The 23,685-nt window shown below is 38.5% G+C and overlaps 1 protein-coding gene across 8 annotated transcripts in view; it reads right to left on the bottom strand.

The window, feature by feature from the left end:
• The window catches only part of flvcr2 (FLVCR choline and putative heme transporter 2), a 77,000-nt gene that overhangs the window by 44,274 nt on the left and 9,041 nt on the right, over positions 1–23,685 (bottom strand). For all 8 annotated transcript variants that reach the window (XR_010002125.1, XR_010002124.1, XR_010002122.1 and 5 more), the window contains exons 2-3: positions 4,356–4,497; positions 3,067–3,207 (exon numbers count right to left, since the gene is read on the bottom strand). Coding sequence is in view for 4 of the 8 variants with exons in the window: in XM_062968323.1 (XP_062824393.1) it covers positions 3,067–3,207; positions 4,356–4,497 (283 nt within the window). In the remaining 4 variants the exon portion in view is untranslated. The remainder of the gene's footprint in view (positions 1–3,066; positions 3,208–4,355; positions 4,498–23,685) is intronic.

Raw genomic sequence — 23,685 nt, 5'->3', positions numbered from 1 at the left:
TGTTGTTTCAAACAGAGACATGGAACACAACCTCAAATTCACTCCTGCTATGCTAAGAGCCATAGTTGAGGGGGATTCATTTTCACATAATTTTATAAATTCCTTCCTTGTAAAAGTGCATCCTCAAGATTTCTTTGGCATTCAGATATGCTAATTCAGTGCCTCTGATCCACACAAAAATAAGGAAAGCAAGCATCCTTTAGCATCTTGAATTGAATTGAATTGTTTATTGTACTAGCCATAGGCCATGACATCAGTAATATACAACCTTTATAAACACTTTCCAATATAAACATTAAAACTTATTCAAAAATTAAAACTAGCTCCTTAAAATTATGATAGCAGCAACATAACAATGCCAGTGTCTGATCTGTATCATCCCAAACCATCGCCATTTCCATTTCTGACCTCAAGTATGGATTTTGCTACTTTAGCTCTGATCTTTTGGGCTGCAATTGCAAATGTGGCAACCTTTAGTGTTATATTTTTGGAATAATCTGCTAACAAGTCACAGATCACAGCAGATTGTTGCCATGCTGCCCTTTCTTCCAAGCATCTTGAAGAATGACAGGTTGTATTCAGGATGACCTTTTGTGGACTACAGCCATCTTTGCCAATGGGCAGGTTCACTGCATTCTTTCATTCTTGTTGCTGTTCCACAGGTCACAGCAAAGAAAAAGCACACAGTACAATATATTTGCTCTCCAATTCCCTCCATCCAGGACTTCTCTCTTCCTACCTACTTTTGCATCAGAGAACCATAGCACTTCTACTAAGCAGAACTCTCATTTTCTCCACTATGGGTCCCAACACTGCAAGAGTGAATTGAGGTTTATGTTCCACATCTCTACTTAAAAACAAAAACAAAAAAAATCATTGTAGTTCTGTTTTCATAGTAACAACAGGAATAAAGAATTTATAAAGAGTTGTAAAAAGCACCAAACTCCCATTGTGGTCTCCAAGGCATCCGAAAAAACAAACAGGTTTTTGTACCCACATCTTTTTTCTCCTCATACGGTATGAGTGTACAGAACTCTGCAACGACACTCACTTAAGTTAATTGGATGCCCTAAAACATAAGTTTCATAGGCATTAACCAGGAGACTCACTTTCTCAGCTGTTCTGAGACTAGTTTAAGTGAGTCAACAATCAAGAGCAGAAAGTTGGTATCAAAGCACAGGTGTTGTTTGCTGGAAACTATAGGCTTAAAATTTGGCATATCCACCTAAAAGCAAATCAGCTAGGAGGCCTTTCTCTGCCTGCATCTTTGGCGAGATTTGCTGTTAGTATGTTATATATCTGAAGACACGTGTTTTCTTTTGAAACATATTCCTTAGACATGGAATTAATGTGATTGGATACTGCATCTTCTCACTATTGTCAAAGACGAATACTCCAAGGCTGGGATAATCGACATTCTCCATCTATTGTTCAATCATCAGAAGATCTCACTGCTTTAGGTGCTCATGAACATGCATTTTATAATCACCAGCTTCAAGAAAATATGGCTGAGGTTCTGCATAAGAGACTAAAATGTGTGATTTTATCATGACGGCGCTACTTTGCTGACATGATATACAACTATGCCAATGAATTGTGACAGTGCACAATGGGGCAGCAGTGCATAGTATGTCCTGTTGCACAACAGGATGTGTATCAGGATGTGCCCTGCATTGGGACTCTTACGCAACAGCCACCTTGCTGTTGATATTTATGTGATGGTTCCAGAAATGTGACTATATTTCTGCTTCCCACCAAATACAGGACCGTTGCCCAATATCAAAACATATATTTAATGCCAGGATACCAGTGTATGTTCCTGAAAATATGATCAACTTATCTATCTATCTATCTATCTATCTATCTATCTATCTATCTATCTATCTAGTCATCTAGCTATATCCCTAGTCTTTCTACTTTTCTTTCATTTTTTGCATTTATACAGCGAATTCTTGGTGTCAGCTGGAGTTTGGTTCCAGGACTCACTTTGGAGACCAAAATCGATGGATGTTTGTCTCATTATAGACAATGGCATAGTAAAGTAGCATCCCTTTATAAAATGGCAACTAACTCAAACGAATGCCAGAAAGACTCTAAAGCTCTATGAAATACAGGAGACTACAGTAGAGTATGCTCAACAAGTCATTAATCAAGGATTTTTTTAGATGTTTACTCTTAATATTTTTGATCCATGGTCAGTTGAAATGGATGCAGAACCCATGGATACAAAGGGCCAATACTAAAAAAAATCTTTTAAAATCAGTAATGGGACGTTGGTTTATCTGCCAATTAAGAAGGAGTAATTCCTGCTAGTGATGTTGACATGACCGGGCTTCCATTCAGCTCAGAGCAAAAATGGGAGGAGCAGCAATAAAATCTGGAGTCATTTTGGCGCAGACAGCTAATCCTACAATAAGAACTAAAGTGTCTGGAAAATCTCATTTGCCATATAAACATTAAACACAAGAATGGAATAACATGATGGGTGAATACAAGGCTTAACATGTTTAAAGGAATAAAAATCAACGCATCAACATAACAGGACAGAGGGAATTATAGTAAAGTAAAGGTTCAAGTGACCAAATTTACAGAGGAGTTGTAGTTGGGGGCTGTGAGGGAGTGAAATTTCATATACCCAGAAAAAGTTAATGCCAGCCAGGACTAGAGGTAGGGAGAGACTCCATTCCCACCCCAAACCCTTTCTTTTATCCCTGGAGAAAATATTTAAAAGATATGGAAATGGAGAACAATTAGAGTGAAAAATCAGTTAACTAATTTTTTTTCAGTGAAAGGGAGACATGAGTAAAAAGGATATAACGAGAATGAGAAAAGGGGGTAAAAAGTGACAAGGCATGTACCAGAAGGGATTTATTAACAGACAAAGGACAGTTTAACCATCTCGTACAAACAAGGAATGTCTTATTATGACAGACATTACTGTTTTATATTTAACCCAGATGCCATGAATGTTGTATATGGCAGAAAGAGGGCACAGGAATTTTGTAAAATAAAACTAATGAAAGCAAAATACCGGAAACCCCTCCCAAGTAGGGCAGAGCACCTTACCATAGCTGACTATCAGCAGCACAAAGTTGACATTGCGAAACAGCCGCACAATAGATTGCAGGTAGGAATACTCCTCAGGTGCTGCCAAGTGGATCATGGCCTGGGCCCGGCTTGGAGGATATGGAGGTTTTTCCTGGAATACTGGGGCGGGAGAGACAAAGGGGAGGGGAGATGGGAAAGAAGCACAAAACTAGAAATCAGCAACTGGGAATGGATGCTCTATATGACTCTTGGGGAAGGTAATTAAAATTAATTAATTAATTAATTAAAATTAAGGCAGGTATACAAGAATCCTGAGATATAGAGAAAGAAGTAGATAGCATAAACATTCAAAGAATTCTTCACAAAGTTATGTTATCAAATTTCTTTCAGTTAGTCTCAAGACTAACAAGATCTCTTTGCAGACTAACATGTCTCCATCTTTCAGTTCTATTAGTTCTATCACTAAGAGAAGCTGGTGAAATAAAAGTGCATTGATTCACTAACTCTTGACATTTAAAAAAGATAAAATACTTACTTTTTCATGGGTTTTGCAAAAGGTGAATATTAAAGAGCAAGACCATTTAGAAAGGGCACAAGTCCCATCAGCCAAAATGGCCAATGGGACTCTTCTGCGCATGTGCAGCAGTTCGCTCGCGCAGTGACATAATGCACGCTGCCGATGGGACTCGTGTGCATGCGCAGAGCTTTGCTTGCCTCAGTTGAGGCCTGTGTTCGGCAGGGCGGGAGCCGATGGGAGCCTTCGGGGAGGGCACAGCCACTAGGCTCGCCTACATGGCGAAATTACCTCCCAACAGAAAATTCTGTTTGGGAGGTAGCTCTGATAGCATTACAAGAAGGCAGAGAGTTGAATTCAATGTCAGGATTGTTCTAAAAATTATAACTAGATAATATATTTGAAGGGATTTAGATACTTAAAAGGACTACATTTAGGAAGGGAACTTTTTTTTTTAGGCTCACAGAAAAACTCAACTGATGATGCAATCAGGGATTTTGTTTAAATTCATTTTAATAAGAATATACCTTCAGGGTAAAAAGAATTTGAGATTAAAAAATTTGAATGTAGGAGTAGCCAAAACTGACAGATTCATCCATGCATCCAGGCTCAGGGTTTGGAAAGATTAACTCTTTAAAGCCTGGATTTGAATCCCTGAGCACTAATTCCAGACACTACAGGTTTATAGGAAATAAAAGCCAAAGGAAAAAATGCATACTCAAACAACAACCTGATTAGATTTGTGTGCTCAGCATTCAATACCATCCCATTTATTTTGGATTTTTCAACTTACCAAAGACAACCAAGATGAAGAGTAACGTTGCTACACCTGCAGTCATAAAAAACATGATGCGAATGTGATAGCCCAGCTCTTCCCTCTCGTCCGAATTGGGAACCAGAACTGGAGGGAGAAGGAAACCCACTGCAATACCAAGCTGAATTGAAAAAGTGAGAGAAAATACTACATCAGAAGTAGTTCATCACTTCCAAAACATGCAAACTTGTTTTTATGAAGATTTTTTAAATTACATTTCATATTTTTTCTGTAAGACATTATGACGGCCTCTTCTCATCGTATCAGAATTAATCAATTGTATAGGATCTTTGTACTTTAAACTAATCATCACATTCATTCAATGTTTTTCTAGCTGAAGCCATGATCCATGGTTTAAGCTGGAGAAAGCTATGCACAGTCTTGAACCATCAGAACCCAGACTGTACTTCAAGTTCACAATACTCAGTACAGTATCTACACATTATTGCTTGAAATGAATGAAGAATGCTCAATTGAAATGAATGCTCAATTCAGCAAGAAAATGAAATGACAAAATTATAAGCCATCAGCAACAATAATGATTCGGGTGCAAAATCCTTTCAACAACTGAAACAAAATCTACATATATGTAATGATGGTCTGAATAAATAAAATCTTTTGTAACATTTTCTGAATGTTGTGGGAATTAGACCTTGTTGAGTTTTGTTTGAAGTGTATTAGGTTGGCAATGGCCCTCCCTTCCAGGGTAAGGTCTCAAATTCTGCATAGAGAAAGAACTTCAAAGAGAACTTATTCGGGAGAGCTCAAAGAGTTAGAGAACACAAAGGTGGTGGAACTTCCACTGGTCTGATGTGAAATAGGATCACTTGGAAACACAACTGTATAAATGAAAGTATTCTGTCTGTGAATATCACCCAGCCTAGGTAGCAATATGTCTTCAGGGACTGTTCACTGCATCAGTCATCAGGACAGACATCAATGAATTGATGGAAAAAAGCAGCAGAAATTACTGTTTTCTTTAATCTTTCTGATAATAAAGATTAAAAATACAGTACTATGAACTCCTCAATACACAAAACTAAGAGACCATTTTAAAAAATCCATTTTCTTAGGGAATTTCTTCAAAAGACAAAAAAGGACAAAGGAATCTTTGACTGCAAGCTGTAGCCCTTTTTTTTACTAAATTGAAAGAGCCATCAAGATCTTTATGAGTATATAAAGACAATCTTCAAGTTACGAAGATAGGTTTTGTAGGTTTGTCCATAAATTCAATTTGTTTGCAAGTCAGAAGAGGTACATTTTTAATTCAAATCTATCTTTTGATAGCATACGGAAGGGTTAATCTGTGGTGTTTGTTTTGCTGTCTGTGCCCCTGTTCAGAAGATTTCACCTCACTTTCTGTCCCTGTGATAATGGGATTTTGAAAAATCTGGCTTGTTGTGGAAACAAGGATTGGAGATAAAGCTTCAGTGAAGACCCCTTTTCTGCATGATAACTCCTCCAGGAGTAAATTTCCCTTCCAAGGAGTAGATTTCTTTCACTGCCTGTTGTCTCACCCCCCGCTCTTAACTATGAGCTGTATGTAAGTCAGATGTTTGCAAATTGTGAGTTGCCTGTATGATACTACACTTTAGAACTCTTCCTTTTCCATTTCCAGCTTTTATTTTACAAACACATATATTTACCCACTATTATCTATTTCTCAAATACCTTGACTGTCTTGACTGTTTGCTTGAAGTATAGCTTTCCAAACATTTCATGTTGGTGACACACTTTTTACTACTGAACCTGAGGTTAAACCAACCAGTTACACCTTTGACATACCTTGTAATAAAAAGTATGAGAACACAACATATCTTATGAAAACTTTTCATTTATATATATTTTTTCAAATAATTTTTATTAATGCTTTTCTAATACACTACTATCAAATCTAGGTTTTGGGGGGTTAAATACCATCTATGTATTAATTTTAGACAATTTTCTTTGCAGTCCGAAGCATATGTATATTTGATTTTCTTTGTCCAAATTAGTTCCCATTCCTCCAGATCTACCGGTCTCGTCCTGCTTTCCCAGCCTCCAAGGCAGTGGCGTAGACAAAATGCCAGTGGCTTCAAGGTCAGCATCTTCTTTATTTAATTTCAGGGGACGGTTGTCTCCTTCCCTTTGTGGCACCCTTATTCAATTCTATTTTTTCCTATTTTCCAAAGAGTTTTGGGGGTTCCTCAACGAGCTCTCCCTGCTCTCACAGGCCCTTGGTGCCCGGTTAGAAAGCACAAAGTCCATAGAATTTTCCTCGAAGGGTGGGCGAGGGAGAGTACACTTCAATCCAACCCCCAGTCTCAGACCAAACAAATTTGTATAGTTTGAAATCAAATTATTATGGTTTTATTGTAGTTTTGGATCAAATCTTAGATCATTGATTCATAAGTCCCGGCACTTCTTTCCTTTGATAGTTCCTGGTTTCAGGCTCTCATTATTCCTTTCTCATCATCCCTTCTCTGGAAGATTAAGAACATCTCTTAGAAACGTACGTTTCCCCGCTGGGTGTCTTCTTTCTTATTCTGCTTTCTTCTTGGTCTTTCCTTCTTTGTTTTTTGATGAGTGGAATGAACAGCTTGTGCAGGGGTTTCCCCCCACTTCCCGCGCTGCGCCTTGCCTGTCCAGGTCTCCCCGGGCCCTCTCAGTCATCCACCCTTGAGGAGTGCGTGACTACTGGGGTCATCGGGGGTCCTCAACTGACTCTGCCGCTCCTCCTGCTTCAATCTGCAGTGAGAAGGGGAGCCTATGCTTTTTTTTTCGTGTCAGGAGCAACTTGAGTCGCTTCTGGAGTGAGAGAACTGGCCGTCTGCAAGGACGTTGCCCAGGGGATGCCCAAATGTTTTTTTTAAATGTTTTTACCATTCTTGTGGGAGGCTTCTCTCATGTCCCCAGCCTATGCTCAACCAGGCAAGGCATCGGGTGGCTTACCAAGAGCCTTGGCAAACCATGTCGTCGCCATTGACTGCCCATTGGAAGTCATTTATATTTTTTAAAATATATGATTTGTGAAATGATAACATACATTTCTGAGATTTTTGAATTTCTCATTACATTTACGCAACATGTCGTAACACAGTTTGTGAAGTTCTGCTTAAAGTTTTGCTCTCATACTTACTGTTAACACAGTGAGACCTTTGGAGCTTCAAGACCTAGACGACAGATTTTCAGAGTCTGTGGATCATCACATCTTGGATTAGTAAATGGTGGCAATGAGAACACTGACATACTGAAACATGCATGTTTACATTGCTGCCATTTAATAATATGGAGTGTGATTACCCACATGTTTTCATATCTGTGGCAGGTCCCAGAACCGAACCCCTATGGATACATCAGGCCCACTGTACTAGAATTTGACACAGGGCTAGTTATCATCACAAGATGATTTTTCACTCCCTGGCTGTAATTTATCATTGATTTTAGCTTCTGTCACAGACACTGACAGCATGGAAAAAATCCATATGTTTATGCACACTCCACTGAAAATTAGTTACTGCAGTTATGTTAGGTAACTTTCATTTAGTAATGTAAGCAAGGGCAGTTAATATTCCTTCCCAAAAGTAAACTTGAAGGTTTTTTGTTGTTATTATTCTTACTGAATGCACAGAAGACAACACGGTTTAAAACTCTATCAAAACAGTGACTGTGAGTGAATTTCACAGTGATTGGTAGAACCACAAATCTTACCAGAAACAGTGCAGCACATGCTTGCACTATCTGATACACCATGTTTTGCTCTTCTGCACAAGGGAATTTGCTCTATACCCAATTGATACATTGAGCTCGAGTAAACCCATTTAACTAATTATTAAATTAGGATCAGCAATTGGATTAGATCTCTGGAACTTGTAGTTTTAAACATGGCAATTGGACAAGATGGTGAATACGGATAAAATGGGATATAGGAAAGATAGGAACATCAGGTGACCATTTATCTCAGTGTCACAAGCCTTCATTACCTTAAGTCTTAAACTGGTTTTCAAGCATCCTAATGCCGTGGCCTTTGCACATACCCACCTGAAATGCCTTCCAAAAGTTAAGAAGGGGGAAGGTGAGGTGAATCCCTCTACCCTCCATATAAACTTCTGCATATCTTTCTGAAATATTACATTTTTATTACTTTTTTAAAGAAAAATGTTGCAAGTGGAAAGGCCACACTTGATTTTGCCACATACCAAGCACTGCATTGATGTGTAAGCATATTCTGCTGTGACCTCCTGCCATTTCACAGATCCCTAGGCTCTCTCCAGCCCTTGGTTTAAATGTTCGCCATTGTATATAATGGGATGAGCATCCACAGATTTTTGGTGTCCACCAGGGTGTGTGCCTGTATGTGCTGTACCTGTATTCAACTAAACACCAAAGGTATGCTGTATATACTCCCAGTGAACACTTGATTTCTAACACACAACTTGGAGAAAGCAGTATAAAAAGGATGCACAACATCTCTTATACTTTTCTACTAACTTTATACTGTAACTTGGTTTTCTCATCTGAACAATTTCAAATAAACAAGATAAAATTACAGTGCCCACATTTACAGTACCACACTTACTTTATATGAAACTGGGAAAAGACATATGCTATTATGGTGAATACCTTTCATTGTGAAGAGGCTAATCTAGGCATGGGCGAAGTTTGGCTTTCCAAGTGTTTTGGACTTCAATTCCCACAATTCCTAACAGCCTATCGGCTGTTAGGAATTGTGGGAGGTGAAGTCCAAAACACCTGGAAAGTCAAACTTTTCCCATGCTTGGGCTAATCCATATTCATGAAAAATCTAGAGAAGAAACAGCAAGGCATGGAACCTAGGCTCAAATGCTTTTCCAAAATAAACATTCTGATGCCAACATTCATATGTTGAATCTTATGATCTTGGACCCATGTGTTCATTTAGAAATACAGTAGAGTCTCACTTATCCAACGTAAACGGGCCGGCAAAACATTGGATAAGTGAAAATGTTGGGTAATCAGGAGGGATTAAGAAAAAGCTTATTAAACGTCAAATCACGTTATCATGTTTAGAACAAATTGACAGAAAAAGCAGTTCAATATACGGTAATGTTATGTAGTAATTTACTGTATTTACGAATTTAGCACCAAAACATCGCAATGTATTGAAAACATTGACTACAAAAACATTGACTACTAACAAATTGACTACAAATAATGATAGAATTGCATAAAATGAACTTGCAGTAACAACACTGTCAGACATTAAATCCATTAAAAGTTTAGTCTTTGCTGCCTAGAGAAATAGCTGTGGATCTGAGCAGGAAGAAGACTGTGTTGGATAATCCTGAATGTTGGCTAAGCGAATGTTGGATAAGTGAGACTCTACTGTAGATTGTATCTTGATTTTAAATTCAGCATCCTGTTTACCCTAAGATCCTAGTGGATTTTCTCAGAACCATGTTTTCTTCGATTCCAAGAAGTTAAAAAAGAAAAAGAAAAAAAGACTAGATATTATGTTTTTCAGATATTTCATGCAATTTGCATGAATACTTCTTGTCAATATTATCAAGTTAATTTATATTAATCAATGTAATTGTAGACCAGCAAACCCAGCATCTCAGAATTGAAACTTTCCTGGCCAGGAAACAGAAAGAATGACTTTTGTTAACACATCACTCCTGGTAACAGCATATTTAAGTGAAGAGGAATAACAGAAATGAACTGAAACATAGTAAAGCAATATGGAGGAAACAGTCATTTAAGATGTTTTTTAAAAACAAAGACTGCAGTTCTCTTACAATGACTGATTATGTTCAGTAGCACAGAATGCAGATTATCAGTTTTAAAAGAAAAAGTGAAAACTGAGAACATAACATGTCATGAGGAGAACAATGGTCTGTTGGGGGATATATTATCAAGGACACTCCCGACTAAAAGGTCAAAATGCTTTGTCTGACTCGACTTATGAAAGAAAGTACAGTAAAATGGATTTTTTTAGTATATGGGTTCCCAGGACATCCTGCTATTTATGGAGGATGGTTGGCATTATTGCTCACTTTGCAACTGAGAACCAAAATTTGGCGTCTCTCTATATTAGACATATTCCTATTACACTATGCAACACGATTTTTGTTCCTGGGTTATAAATGTCATTTCCTAATTGGTTCTATCATAAAAACATGGAAAAAGTTGATTATACTCCAAAAACTTTGTTTTGTGAGACATCCTGCAGCACACAATTAAACAGGAAATAATGCTTTCAACCCAGGAATATAATATTTTTCGAATGTTGTTACATAGTATTATTTACATTCAGGTAAATGTGTTTTGGTCTCTAAGGGAATCGTTAAACTGAGGTCATCTCCTTGGTCATCTCACTGGACGGCTTTAATTATGTGTGTGTTCATGCATGTGATGAGGGGAAGGGGGTAAAATTAAATGGTTCATGCAGTCCCTTCTTAACTATGTGATTCTGTAATTCTCTCACCATATGAGTTCAATAGATTATATTGTCAATATGGAACTGAATTTTTTTGTGATTTCATGTTGTTGCTATGGTTCTGTGCTACGACAACACTGCTTTTAGTTATTATTAAAAATCACTTCACCATACTGATCAGAAGCACAGCAAAGAATTAAGACACTGCTACTCTAATAGGGAGAACTCACATGGTGTAATGATTTCTGCATTGGACTATTACTCTGAAGAGCAGGGTTCAATTCTCCCTTTGGCCATGAAGCCCAGTTGGGAATCTTAGGTGAGCCACAGATTCTCAGCCCACAAAAACCTGTGATAGGGTATTGTAGGGTCACTTTAAATCAGAAATTATATCAGAGCACACAACTTCAACAAACCTGATCATTGACTGCCAACAAAAGCCAGGTACTGTCAGCTACATTTCAAAGAAAGGAATTGGCAAAACCACTTCTGACTATTACATGACTAACAAAACCCTATGTAATTCAAAGTATTCCTATAAGATAATGTTGTCGAGCCACTATAATTCCCCGCCCCTCCCCGGGAAAGGCTCAGAAATAAATATATGATTTTTCCTTAAAAAAATACACTTTCTGGACTTGTGCAAATTCAAACCATTAGAAGATCGTGACCAAAAAGTAGCAGCTGTCGACTCCTAAACTCCATGTTTCTAACCCTTTAAAAATTGTATCTATTTTTCTTGACTTTCTGGGTAATTTGTATCTTTCTGTATACTGTATATAAAATGTATAAAATGCTTTATAAAAGGTATCAAGACATAGCCCAGAGACAATAAACTCTCCATGACCTGTTGAAGATAATCCCAAGAACAGGAAGGCTGGGCAAACCCCTTTGGCTGTTTCTCAAATCAGATAATCCCCAGACCCATTGTTTATACACATAAACAATGGGTCTGGGAATTATCTGGTTAGGTGACTTCTCATGTCAGCCCAAATAAACCCCAAACTGTTATATTGTTCACTAGAGGCTGAGAGATTGCTGTTGTTTGGCATGCAACTGAACATTTGGGCTCATCAGAAGTATCAACATGCCTTTACAATTTGATTTCCCTGGACTGTGTCCTCCTGGGGACATTTCTACAGCTGATTGGACCACTCTGTCCAATCCCTAGCTGCCATTCTCCCTCCCAGTCAATCCCAGCACAGATTCTAGCCAGCCTATTTTCTGGCCAATTAGGGGAGGGAATGAGAAGTCTGAATAGCTGTCAGAACTGTATAAGGTGTTTTGTATTTATCTGTATGTTTATGCTTGTACATTTTGAAGCAAATTGCTGTACTTGCATCCTTTTTGGCCAAATCATTAATAAACGTCTGTGGTTGTCTTCAACCTGGTGAGTTGGTTTCTCTGTCCTGGCCTATCTGGTTTAACATATGCTTGCCAGGCATGGATCCTCTTATCTGCAGTCCCAGTTAACCACTACAAACACACACATACACAATACAGAGTAGCCATTAAAACGTAATAAAAGAATTTGTCAGTAATGGCTAGTTCTCTCTCTTGGACTTTGGTAGAAACATTCAAATTTTAGGATGCAAAATATATCCAGCTACAAATCATTAACTCATATAATGTTTACTAGAGATCTTCCTTCATTTGTAATTCACACCTTGTGTTCCTGGGTGTTCCCTATTATCACAGTGGTACAAATGTTATGGTATCTGAAAAGAATACATTCCATTTGATTTGTATATATAGATAGAAAACTCACAATTACAAAGCATAATCCATTAAAGCACATATCCCATTTCGGTACACAGAGTAATTAAGGGAAGCTTCCAAGAATTTGCTAACATTGTTTCCAGTGTGGAAAGCATGACAAACTACTTATTACAATGTTTACTCAAATCTAATGCACATCTCAAGTTTCAAAACCTTGAATCCAAAAAAGATTTGCTGGCAAATTTAATGTACAGCAAAAAGTTCACTCTTTGTACTTTGCCCCCCAAAAAGGTGCACATTACCGTTGCAGTATGCTTCAATCATTTTTGCTTTTTGCAACACAAATGGCAATCTATGGTCTCTACTCCAATAGATGCTGGAGGAAAAACTTGAGAATTCAGACTGCAATTTAGGTCATATAGCTAATGATCTTCTACAACAAATCCTAAACCAAATGCCTGCCAGTTCCCTTGCTTCTGCATAACAGTAGCAGTAGGTCAGTGGAAATCTGAAGTTTAAACTTCCCCATTGCTATCTCTTCTGTTTACAAGCTCTTGACCTCTAGGCATTAGCATTCAGTTGGTGCAGACATTGTTGAGAATTCAGTCAAAATTCGTCACTATCATGATGAGCAATCCTGAACTTGTACCTAATTCAAAGACAAACTCACATTTGGTTCCTTCTGTTGGCAGAAGAGCAAACCACTTCATGCTTCAAGACAAAGGGCCTTTTCACAAGTGGCTCAAAGAGCAGCGTTTACTTTATAATAAGTTCTTTGTGTTCCATAAAATGAAGAATGCTAAAAAGCAGAGGGCATCCTAAAGTTTTAGCTTAAATTTTAAACATCACCCAAGACTTCAAAACAAGGCTAAGCTTATCAACTACACGTGGCCCTTGGTGGGACCCCCACCAACTCCCCAAATCCCCCAGCATCCCCAATAGCCAAAAAAGCTGATATAATGGCACTGTTACTAAAATTGTTTCAGGAGATCTCAACCTGAAGTCTATTCCCCAATATACAACGAGGTGTGATGTAACGTCACTTCTGAGCACTCAAAACCGTTTCAGCAGGATGAGGCAGCCTTCCAAACTCCATCAAAGGCCAAAAGGGCAGAATATGGCCTTCCAAACTTCAGGGCATGGTAAGCTTTGATTTAAAATCCAGCAGGTTCTGTTCTTTTCAGTTGGGCTTCCTAGAAAAACGGCTATGTCGTTTTTCCTGGAAACATTTTGCCCATAAGTAAAATGAATATTACATGTCTATGAAAGGAAAAGGCCTTAATGAGATTTGCCCTTTGGAATTTGGGAAGGAAATAAATACAGATAGAAGAGACCATTAAAGAAGATTTATTTGACATCTATAGAATATTGCCTTATATTGACAGAATTCTGCAGGAAAGTTCCTAGAGACTATATTATCTAAATTCTTCCCTTGCTATTCTTGTCTCATCTTCATCAAAGAGAATGGACTGCCAATTCAGGCATTTAGTCCAAAAGATGTTGTCAAATCTTGTCTGCCTAGAGCTTGTCATTCAATCCATCACACCCAAGCAAGTCAAACAGTCAAGGAAACACACAGACATCACAAAGACTATATGAGACTATTTCACATGGAGAACATTGTGAGAGTCTATGTTTTCTGTCTTCTGATGTGGGAAGAATTCATTTTCTAATTTTTGTGTGTATGTTAATCTAACACAGGGTATAAATCTCATTTTCATCAAGGGCCATATCAACCGTATGGTTGCTTTCAAAGGGCCATGAATGGAAAATACATGGATACAGGAGGCCAACTATAATATTTTTAGATAATGGTTGGTGTTCTTTAGTATTTACCCAGTTTAGGTCCCCAGATGTTACTGAATGACAACTCCAATATCTTCTGGTTATATATCATGCAGACTGGGGATAATGGGAACTGAAACCCAACAATACTTGTGGCTCTGATGTTGGGGAAAAGTTAAAGGTCATTTTAAAGTCAGACATCATATCAACAAGCCTTGTATCTAAATCTCCACTCTGCTGACTGAACAGAAAAAACTGGAATCTTCCAGATGTTGCTGTATCACAACTCTCATCAGCTCTAGTCATGATGTGTAATGATGAGGAATACAGGAGTTGTTTACAGCATCTCGAGGGCCACATAAGTTACATGGCAAACCAGACTTGGCCCGCAAGCCTTGTTTTTGACACATGTGACCTAACACAAATTAAAAATAACTACAGTAGAGTCTCACTTATCCAACACTCACTTATCCAACGTTCTGGATTATCCAACGCATTTTTGTAGTCAAAGTTTTCAATACTTCATGATATTTTGGTGCTAAATTTGTAAATACAGTAATTGTTACATAGCATTACTGGGTATTGAACTACTTTTTTTGTCAAATTTGTTGTATAGCATGATGTTTTGGCACTTAATTTGTAAAATCATAATGTAATTTGATGTTTAATAGGCCTTTCCTTAATCTCTCCTTATTATCCAACATATTCGCTTATCCAACGTTCTGCCGGCCCGTTTATGTTGGATAAGTGAGACTCTACTGTACTGATATTCTATGATAAGAGCATCTAGGAACATATCCTGAATTCTTCCCACGCTTTGCAATATTTGTTTCAAAAATGTTTCCACTCTGTAAAATGAATGAATGCATACCTTCCATTGTTTTATTTTCACCACCATGTATACTCTCTTCTGATAACAATCATATTTGCTACATCCTTATCCTTATAGTTGTCAGACCGGCATTTTTACCTGTGTGTGTCTAAAGGACAGCCAACACCAGGGCCACTTTATATGGCTGGTGGGGATCAACTGTAAAATTGCCTCATCTCCTCACAGAGCAATTGCCTCGGCAGTCATTCTAGAATGGAAGTTAAATCACACACCTGAAATGGCTTGGCTGAATCTGTCCTTACCAGTTGCTTTGCATCATGCCTATTACATTGAAGGTCATATGCAGGCATCATAAATTGTTTTACAACAGGCAGATAACTTCCTCTGTATTGACTAATATTTACATGATTTTCTGTAATGAAATATGTGTGCAGCCATCAATCGAGTCCTCCGTCACACTTAGCTTTCCAGGAAGACCTCCCAAGGTACACAAATTGGTTTATGACCCCATCGCACACAGACATAATCAGCACAAGAGACTCACTTTATTTGGAAATGTAGGTTAAACAGTTCTAAATAGCCAGCTTAAACAAAGTCTGTATTTAGCCTTTATGGTTTGAGCATCTAAAATAGCCTTCCACAGAAATGGTCCAACAATGAACTATTCATAGGCAAGTAATATTTCATAAAAAGCACAGCAATGAGTTGTGGGAGTCAATGAAAAATACAGACATAACAGTGTTGTACCAACACAGAAGAAAACACATTTATTCTGTGAATGTGAACATTTCCAGGGCCAAGCAACTGCGAGAAAGGAGCTATCAAAACCAGCACCTGGCCTAATGCCAAATCACAACTCAAATTGCTGAGAAAAAATTGTCATCTACACCATCTGCTATATTTCTCATGCTAAGGCGAAAGTGCTGCTACTCATATACCCAAACGACAGCATATGCAAACAAAGAAGGATAGCAGCAGATGCCGATAACAAGAAAAAACAAGTAAAATTTAAAAAAAACTTTAGGGAAAAATCCTGTTCATATGCACCCTTGATGGTCCACATTCCATCAGATGTGTATGCAATCAAATGCATACACATCTGAATCTCTAAAATTACTCTAAAATCTCTAAAATTACATTCCAAATACTAAATGAAGTGTGTTGCTTTATTAGGAAAGCTTGTCCTATAATGAATCTATTAATTTTAAAGCTGCTGCTGCTGCTCAGTCGTTTAGTCATTTTCGACTCTTCGTGACCTCATGGACCAGTCCATGCCAGAGTTCCCTGTCAGCCGTCACTGCCCCCAGTTCCTTCAAGGTCAACTCAGTCACTTCAAGGATACTGTCCATCCATCTTGTCCTTGGTCGGCCTCTCTTCCTTTTTCCTTCCATTTTCCCCAGCATCGTGATCTTTTCCAAGCTTTCCTGTCTCCTCATGATGTGGCCAGAATACTTCAGCTTTGCCTCTAGTATCCTTCCCTCTAGTGAGCAGCCGGGCATTATTTCCTGGAGGATGGACTGGTTGGATCTTCTTGCAATCCAAGGCACTCTCAGGAACTCTCCAGCACCAGAGTTCAAAAGCATCTATCTTCCTTCGCTCAGCCTTCCTTATGGTCCAGCTCTCGCATCCATAGGTTACTATGGGGAATACCATTGCTTTGACTATGCGGACCTTCGTTGCCAGTGTGATGTCTCTGCTCTTCACTATTTTGTCAAGGTTGGGCATTGCTCTCCTCCCAAGAAGTAAATGTCTTCTGATTTCCTGGCTGCAGTCTGCATCTGCAGTGATCTTCGCACCTAGAAATATAAAGACTGTCACTGCCTCCACGTTTTCTCCCTCTATTTGCCAGTTATCAATAGGTGTAGTTGCCATGATCTTGGTTTTCTTGATGTTTAACTGCAACCCGGCTTTTGCTCTTTCTTCTTTCACCTTGGTGATAAGGCTCCTCAGCTCCTCCTCACTTTCGGCCATCAGAGTGGTATCATCTGCATACCTAAGGTTTTTAATGCTTCTTCCAGCAATTTTAACTCCAGCCTTGGATTCCTCAAGCCCCGCATGTTGCATGATGTGTTCTGTGTACAAGTTGAATAGGGAGGGTAAAAGTATGCAGCCCTGCCTCACTCCTTTCCCAATCTTGAACCAGTCTGTTGTTCCGTGATCTGTTCTTACTGTGGCTATTTGGTCTTTATACAGATTTCTCAGGAAACAGACAATTGCAATGCCTGACTACTGTTTTAAAACTTCAGTCCATGTTTAGAATGGGCCATTGCTATCTACTGGGGTCTGTGTCCAAAACTCCCTATGGAGACCAAAATCCATGAGTGCTCAAGGCCCATTATATACAATGGGAAAAAGAGAAAGAATTCAAATGAGTGCCAGGGAGCTTCTACAATGACCACTTAGGTCAGTTTCAAACTGGCCATTGAAGAATTCTGTTTTGCAATGTGGATGATTACATAGGAAATCCTGGAACCAGTTTGAGGGATGGATGGTGATTACACAAACTCAGAAACTGCCCTCAAACCGGTTCCAGGAACTGCAATATTTGCAGCTTAACAGTCATGGAGAATATTTGTTTAAAACATTTTCCCTGCAGGAATGCATCTTTAAGCATGAGTGCTCTGGGTGTCTGCAAAGCAATTCATATTTTGCCAAGCTGGTTTTGCTCTGTAGTGTGGTTTACATTGGAGTTCACTAATGTGTATTAAAGGCCTTCTTTCAGACTTCCCCCTGGCTTTGCTTGTGTTCGTTTAAAGCATCTTCCAGTGCATTTTCATGACATGCATCACCTATTTGAAGTTAGCCTCAAACTGCATTAAATGGTCACTATAGATGGGGAACCCAGGGAGCCTGAGAAGATATGAAATAGCAGCAGGCTATAGCAGAATATGCCTACACTTTAACAAAATTAAAAGTTTGCATTTTGGAATTTTTTAAAAAATATTTCCAAGACATGGTTGGTTGTATCCTATAGATGAAGAACCCATCGATATGTCACCCCAATTTCTTAAAAGGTGCAGCTTTAGAGACATGGCCAGTAAAGTAACCAGCCATTTTTTGCTCTCAGAAAAAAAGTTTTATTCTGAAAAACTCAGAAGATGTAGAAAAAAATACATAGGACTGGAGGTCCAGAGGTGCCACCAAAATGGAGGAACCCCAAGCAGTGACAGTACATTAGCTTTTATAGTTTCACAGTTGTATCCCCTTTTGGGGTGCCACTCAATCAGGCACTTTCACATCAAGGTCCATGTCCCCATTCTGTAGACTCACTCTGTCAAGTTCTTATCAGTAGGAACCCTTCGTCCCAACCCACCACATGCAAGGTGAGTGATGACGCAAATAGGCAGGGGAGGGTCCGGAAAGCCTCCATCTTATCAAGGCCATCTGTGTCCAGCAGGGTGGGAAACGGGGTGCTCACAGATATGGAGGGCTATGACTGTATTGGAAATAGCCTACTGTGTTCACTAGGATGAACTACCAAGCATGTACTGTCTGATAGGAGCTTACATTCTAATAGACATTAAGTACGAAAATACTCAAGAACTGAATGTCCAGAAGAACAAAGCAAAAATGGTACATGAAGAAACACTCATTTTGAAAAGAACATTCTAGGAGGGAAAGGTAGAAACAAAGCATTTTAAGGAGGGAACAATATTTAATTATGCTAAATTTAATTAATGTGTTTCTTTCTTACAGTTTGTCTACATCTCAAAATTTTGCAAAATTAAAACAAAGGTCATGCAATAGTTAAGATAAATTAGAATCAATTCAGCTCTTTACTGCAGATAATAAAATGTCCATTTATACAACACCAAAAAAGGGGCTAGTGTTTTTTTTTATACATTGTGGTTATTTTTATACAGATGCAAATTTAAATAGGGAAAGAATACATGTCATCATAATAGAGAAGATGTAACCAGCTGATCTCTATGCTTAGAAAGTCTATTATACAAGTGTCAATTCTTGTTGGTCAACTTCAGGGCTTTTCCCTATATTCTTTAACTGGAGTGGACTGGACGTCCCTTCAAAGGAGGATACTTTCAGTTTAAGTACTTCAAACTACAGGAAAGGAGATACCACCTGAACATCAGGAAGAACTTCGTCACTGTGAGAGCTGTTCGGCAGTGGAACTCTCTCCCCCAGACTGTGGTGGAGGCTCCTTCTTTGGAAGCTTTTAAACAGAGGCTGGATGGCCATCTGTCGGGTGTGCTTTGAATGCAATTTCCTGCTTCTTGGCAGGGAGTTGGACTGGATGGCCCATGAGGTCTCTTCCAACTCTACTATTCTATGATTCTATGATTCTAGGACTGCATTTTGACAGCCTTTCAAATGAAATACTGCTGATAGAACAAGGGACACTGCTACCCTAGAAGTGAAAAAATAACATTGCCTTGTGATCACTGCACATGAATCATTGGTTACAAGGCTCAAAGAACAAAACCTTTGGAAAACTCACAGTGGGGACAGCAGTTCAAAAAGCGAGTCACTGGTATAAAGTTTCACAGACTGCAAAATGCTGGAGAACCCGTGATTTTTCTTCAGTGGTTCCTATCAGCTATTTTTATGTTCAGGAGGCTAGATTCGATATGAGCCTCTGGTACGTGTAAGCTGTGAGGATTGGATGTGCTGCTGGTTATAATTGCAGCCAACCCCCAAAATAAGCATAGCACAGATAGCTCCAAGTTAAGATCAAACAGTGACTATTCAGAAGTTGGTATGTTGGCAGATGTTATTTGTATCTTGCTGTGGCTTAATTCTTCCCTCTTTGCCTTGCACACATCTAGTTTTGTAAAGCTACTCATTTCTCCAAAAGGCACATCTTCGCCTGGACATGACACACCCTCTAGTTTGGCTTCAAGACATAATTAGCAGCCACACTTGGTATGTCTCCTATAGTCTGAATATTCACATGCAGAATGAGAATAGAAGCACAGCAAGAAGATTTAGACATCGGCAATGATAGCCTCCCTGTCATTTCAAACGAAGCATTATCAGCAATTCCCAAATTGGTTTAAAATCAACACAGCTTCTCATTTCAGGGACACCTTCAACTCCAACTCACTGTCCCTACACCCCCACTTTCCCATCCAGCCTCTCATCCAAAGAAAATGTAACATCCACGTCTTACAGAAACTCAGTTTTAGAATTTGGAAGAATTGCTTTTTGAGGGCAACAACTCCCCAAATCCTACTATCTGCACATCCATGGTCATCAAAAAAAGTAACGCTTACAAGTTTTCCTCTATGTCCAAATCACAATTTGCAACTCATACATAAATATTATGAACTGTATGTAATTTATTTCAAGCTATCTGATGTAGCAGACAAGGTTGCTGGAGTGAAAACGGTCTGTGTAGAAGAGGAAATTTGAGATGTTGCTTATTATCTGGTCGCATGGTAGGACACACCTACTAATACACTTTCTTCCACACAATATTAAAGTGCTGGTGCCTTCTCCAGTTTTTAATCTAACAACATTAAAGACTAACAGTTTTTCCACAATGTTCCCGGGGGCTGTACTGTTCTTGCTACCTCTGAAGAACAGTGTAAGATCACATTCTTTTTTGTTGCAACCAGCTGACAAGATTCTAATCTGCATCATTGCAAGCAAGATCTACCTAGGAATGCAGTTTTTCTCCCTAGTGATGCTGAAGTACCAGGTGTCACAGAGCCCTTCCGAAGTTACTATAAGAAGAATCAAATAAGATTTTTTTTTTAAAAAAAAAAACACTTTGCAGATTACATAGAGCTAATATAGCTCACATGCCTTGAGTTGCTATCCAATAGCTACACGAACAATAACAGTAAAGCAGAAATGAATGTTCAGATATGGAGGACGAGTCCTTGGGTTAAAGAAGCAGAATATTATACAAAGTTGCCTGCCCAAAAATCTTGATTGTTGGTTCCACTTGTGGACTCAGTCAAGGACATTCTTCACTGTGGCACACAAACACAATTTTGTTATGGATAAGAGACCACAGGTTTCCATGCAGTTCATTTTAAAAACTGCAGGGATGCTCATTAAAAACTCTTGCATTAACGGAGACTCACCATTGCTTTCTTGAAAACTAAGTACAGACTACTTTCAGCTAATAACACAGTTGACTTAAAAGTACAGGCAGTCCCCAAGGTACGAACAATATCATTTTTGTTGGTTTGTTCTTAAGTTGAATTTGTATATAAGTCAGAACAGGTACATTTTAAAATATAACTCCAACCATACACACACACACACACACACAAGTTCTGTGGTGTTTGTTTTGCGGTCTGTGCCCCTGTTCCGATTTCACCTTACTTTCTGTCCCTGTGATAACTGGATTTTGAAAAAAAATGGTTTGTTGTAGAAACAAAGATTGATGAGAAAGCTTCAGTGGAGACACTTTTTCCCCATGATAACTCTTTCAGGAGTTAATTTCCCTTCTGAGGAGATTTCTCTCATTTCCTGTTGTCTCACTCCCATTTGTAACTGAGTTTTTTGTAAGTCAGTTGTTTGTAACGCAAGGACTGCCTGTACAGTACTTCTTTTTGCAAAATCTTTTTAATGCAATCCCAACTTCACTCTTTCTTTCTTCTAAGATTTTTTTAGCCATTTTGGGGGTTGTGAAAGGGGATTGGAAAACCACAGACATTTGGTAATGGACTGGAACATCATGTTTGCAATAAAAATGCAATAAACCTTGGACAGAAGAAGCAGGAGATGATGATGGAGATGATGACGACGACGGGAAAGAGCAGGATTCTGCTCCAGTCACACCTACAGTAGCTTTGTCTGTAGTAGACAAAGTAAACAGCAGCTGCCTTCAAAATAATTTAATCAACATGTGTGAACAGTAAAACTGAGAGAAAATGGGAAAGCAGATAAGCCATCGCAACAGCTATTCAGCATGCTGAAAAAGAAATCTTAAGTTGAGCCACCAAAATGGAAATTGTAAAATAAAGTTGAGCCTGGTGAAAGAAAATATCCCTAGAATTGTACTCCATTCTTTCTATCTTATTTCTGCCTAAGGCACCAAGTTTTCTATTAAAGGAGTAATGCCCAGGAAGACATCTCCTTTTTTAATTGTGGTACACTCTTTGAAATAATCAAAGTATTCTGACTCTCTCGGTTACTCCATCCTACCACCCAAAGCTAACCACTTATATAAAAAAAGGTAGTGCAGATAGACATTACCTGCTTGATTTTTGCCTGTGCTGTGACCTCGCAAAATATGCTTCTGTATTTCCATATTAACCTTTTGTTGTGAAATTAATCTGCTTCATTCATGGTCCAATTGATGTAGTCTTCACTTTGATTCAAGTTACAGAAAAAAGAGAGATTTTTATGCCTAAACATTAGGAATAACTTTCTGATGGCAAAAGTTGTTTGGCAGTGGAATATGCTATCTCTGGGCATGGTGGAACTTCTCTAGAAGTTTTTAAAAGAGGTTGATGGCCATCTGTCAGGGATGCTTTGATTGTGTGTTCCTGCAAGTCAGAGGTTTTCACTGGATAGCCTTTGGAGTCTCTTCCAACCCAGCACTCCTATGTTTCCCGCTATTTCCTCTGGCTTTATTTTCTTACCAAATAAAATAAATTACAGGGGAAGGCTAAACAGCTACAGTAGAGTCTCACTTATCCAACATAAACACCCCGGCAGAACGCTGGATAAGCGAATATGTTGGATAATAAGGAGAGATTAAGAAAAAGCCTATTAAACATCAAAATAGGTTATGATTTTACAAATTAAGCACCAAAACATGCTATAAAACAAATTTGACAGAAAAAAAAGTTCATTACACATTAACGCTATGTAGTAATTACTGTATTTACGAATTTAGCACCAAAATATCACAATGCATTGAAAACACTGACTACAAAAATGTGTTGGATAATCCAGAACATTGGATAAGTGAGTGTTGGATAAGTGAGACTCTACTGTACATGCTTCCTGTGGATGGTGAGTAGCAGAGGCTCTTTGACAGAGGAAGCACACACCCAACCTACTCTGTCAGCCTTGGTTCTTTCTCTCTGCCCCAATTCTGCCATATGGGCATAATATTGGTTTACTAATTTTTTTATAGCTAGATAATTCATGTAAATCACAATGAACATCTGAAGGGACCATAGGAGATTAAACATTACTGTCCTTTGGTCACCTTTATTTACTTATATTAAAATGTATAGTGAGTCAGCTCAATGTATTGTTGAAGGCTTATGTAAAGTGAGTCAGCTCAGTTTAGTGGAGCCATCCCTGTCCCTTGTCATTGACAAATACACATCATAGACCAAATCAGTGCAAGCTTCGGAAACTCAGGACTATCAGAAAAACTAATCACTTAAAAAAGGAAAATGGGATTAAATCAACCAGCATAGGGAAACGCACACCCATTATCATCAAGGATGCAGATAACGGAAGATAGCATGAAGTATGATAACAATGCTGGATTTACAAATAAACATAATAAAACACATTCCAGAAACTATTAAGGATCTTTACATTAAACACACACACACACACACAAATTAATGTATGGTATATATTTTAGGTAATTATATGGCAAATCTTAAATTTGACATAGTCTGGAGATGAAATTTAAT

Source organism: Anolis carolinensis, chromosome 1, assembly GCF_035594765.1.
Source record: "Anolis carolinensis isolate JA03-04 chromosome 1, rAnoCar3.1.pri, whole genome shotgun sequence".
NCBI classification, from domain to species: Eukaryota; Metazoa; Chordata; class Lepidosauria; order Squamata; family Dactyloidae; genus Anolis; species Anolis carolinensis.
Note: the sequence above shows the minus strand (reverse complement) of the source record. Positions and strands in the feature narration are given on the sequence as shown.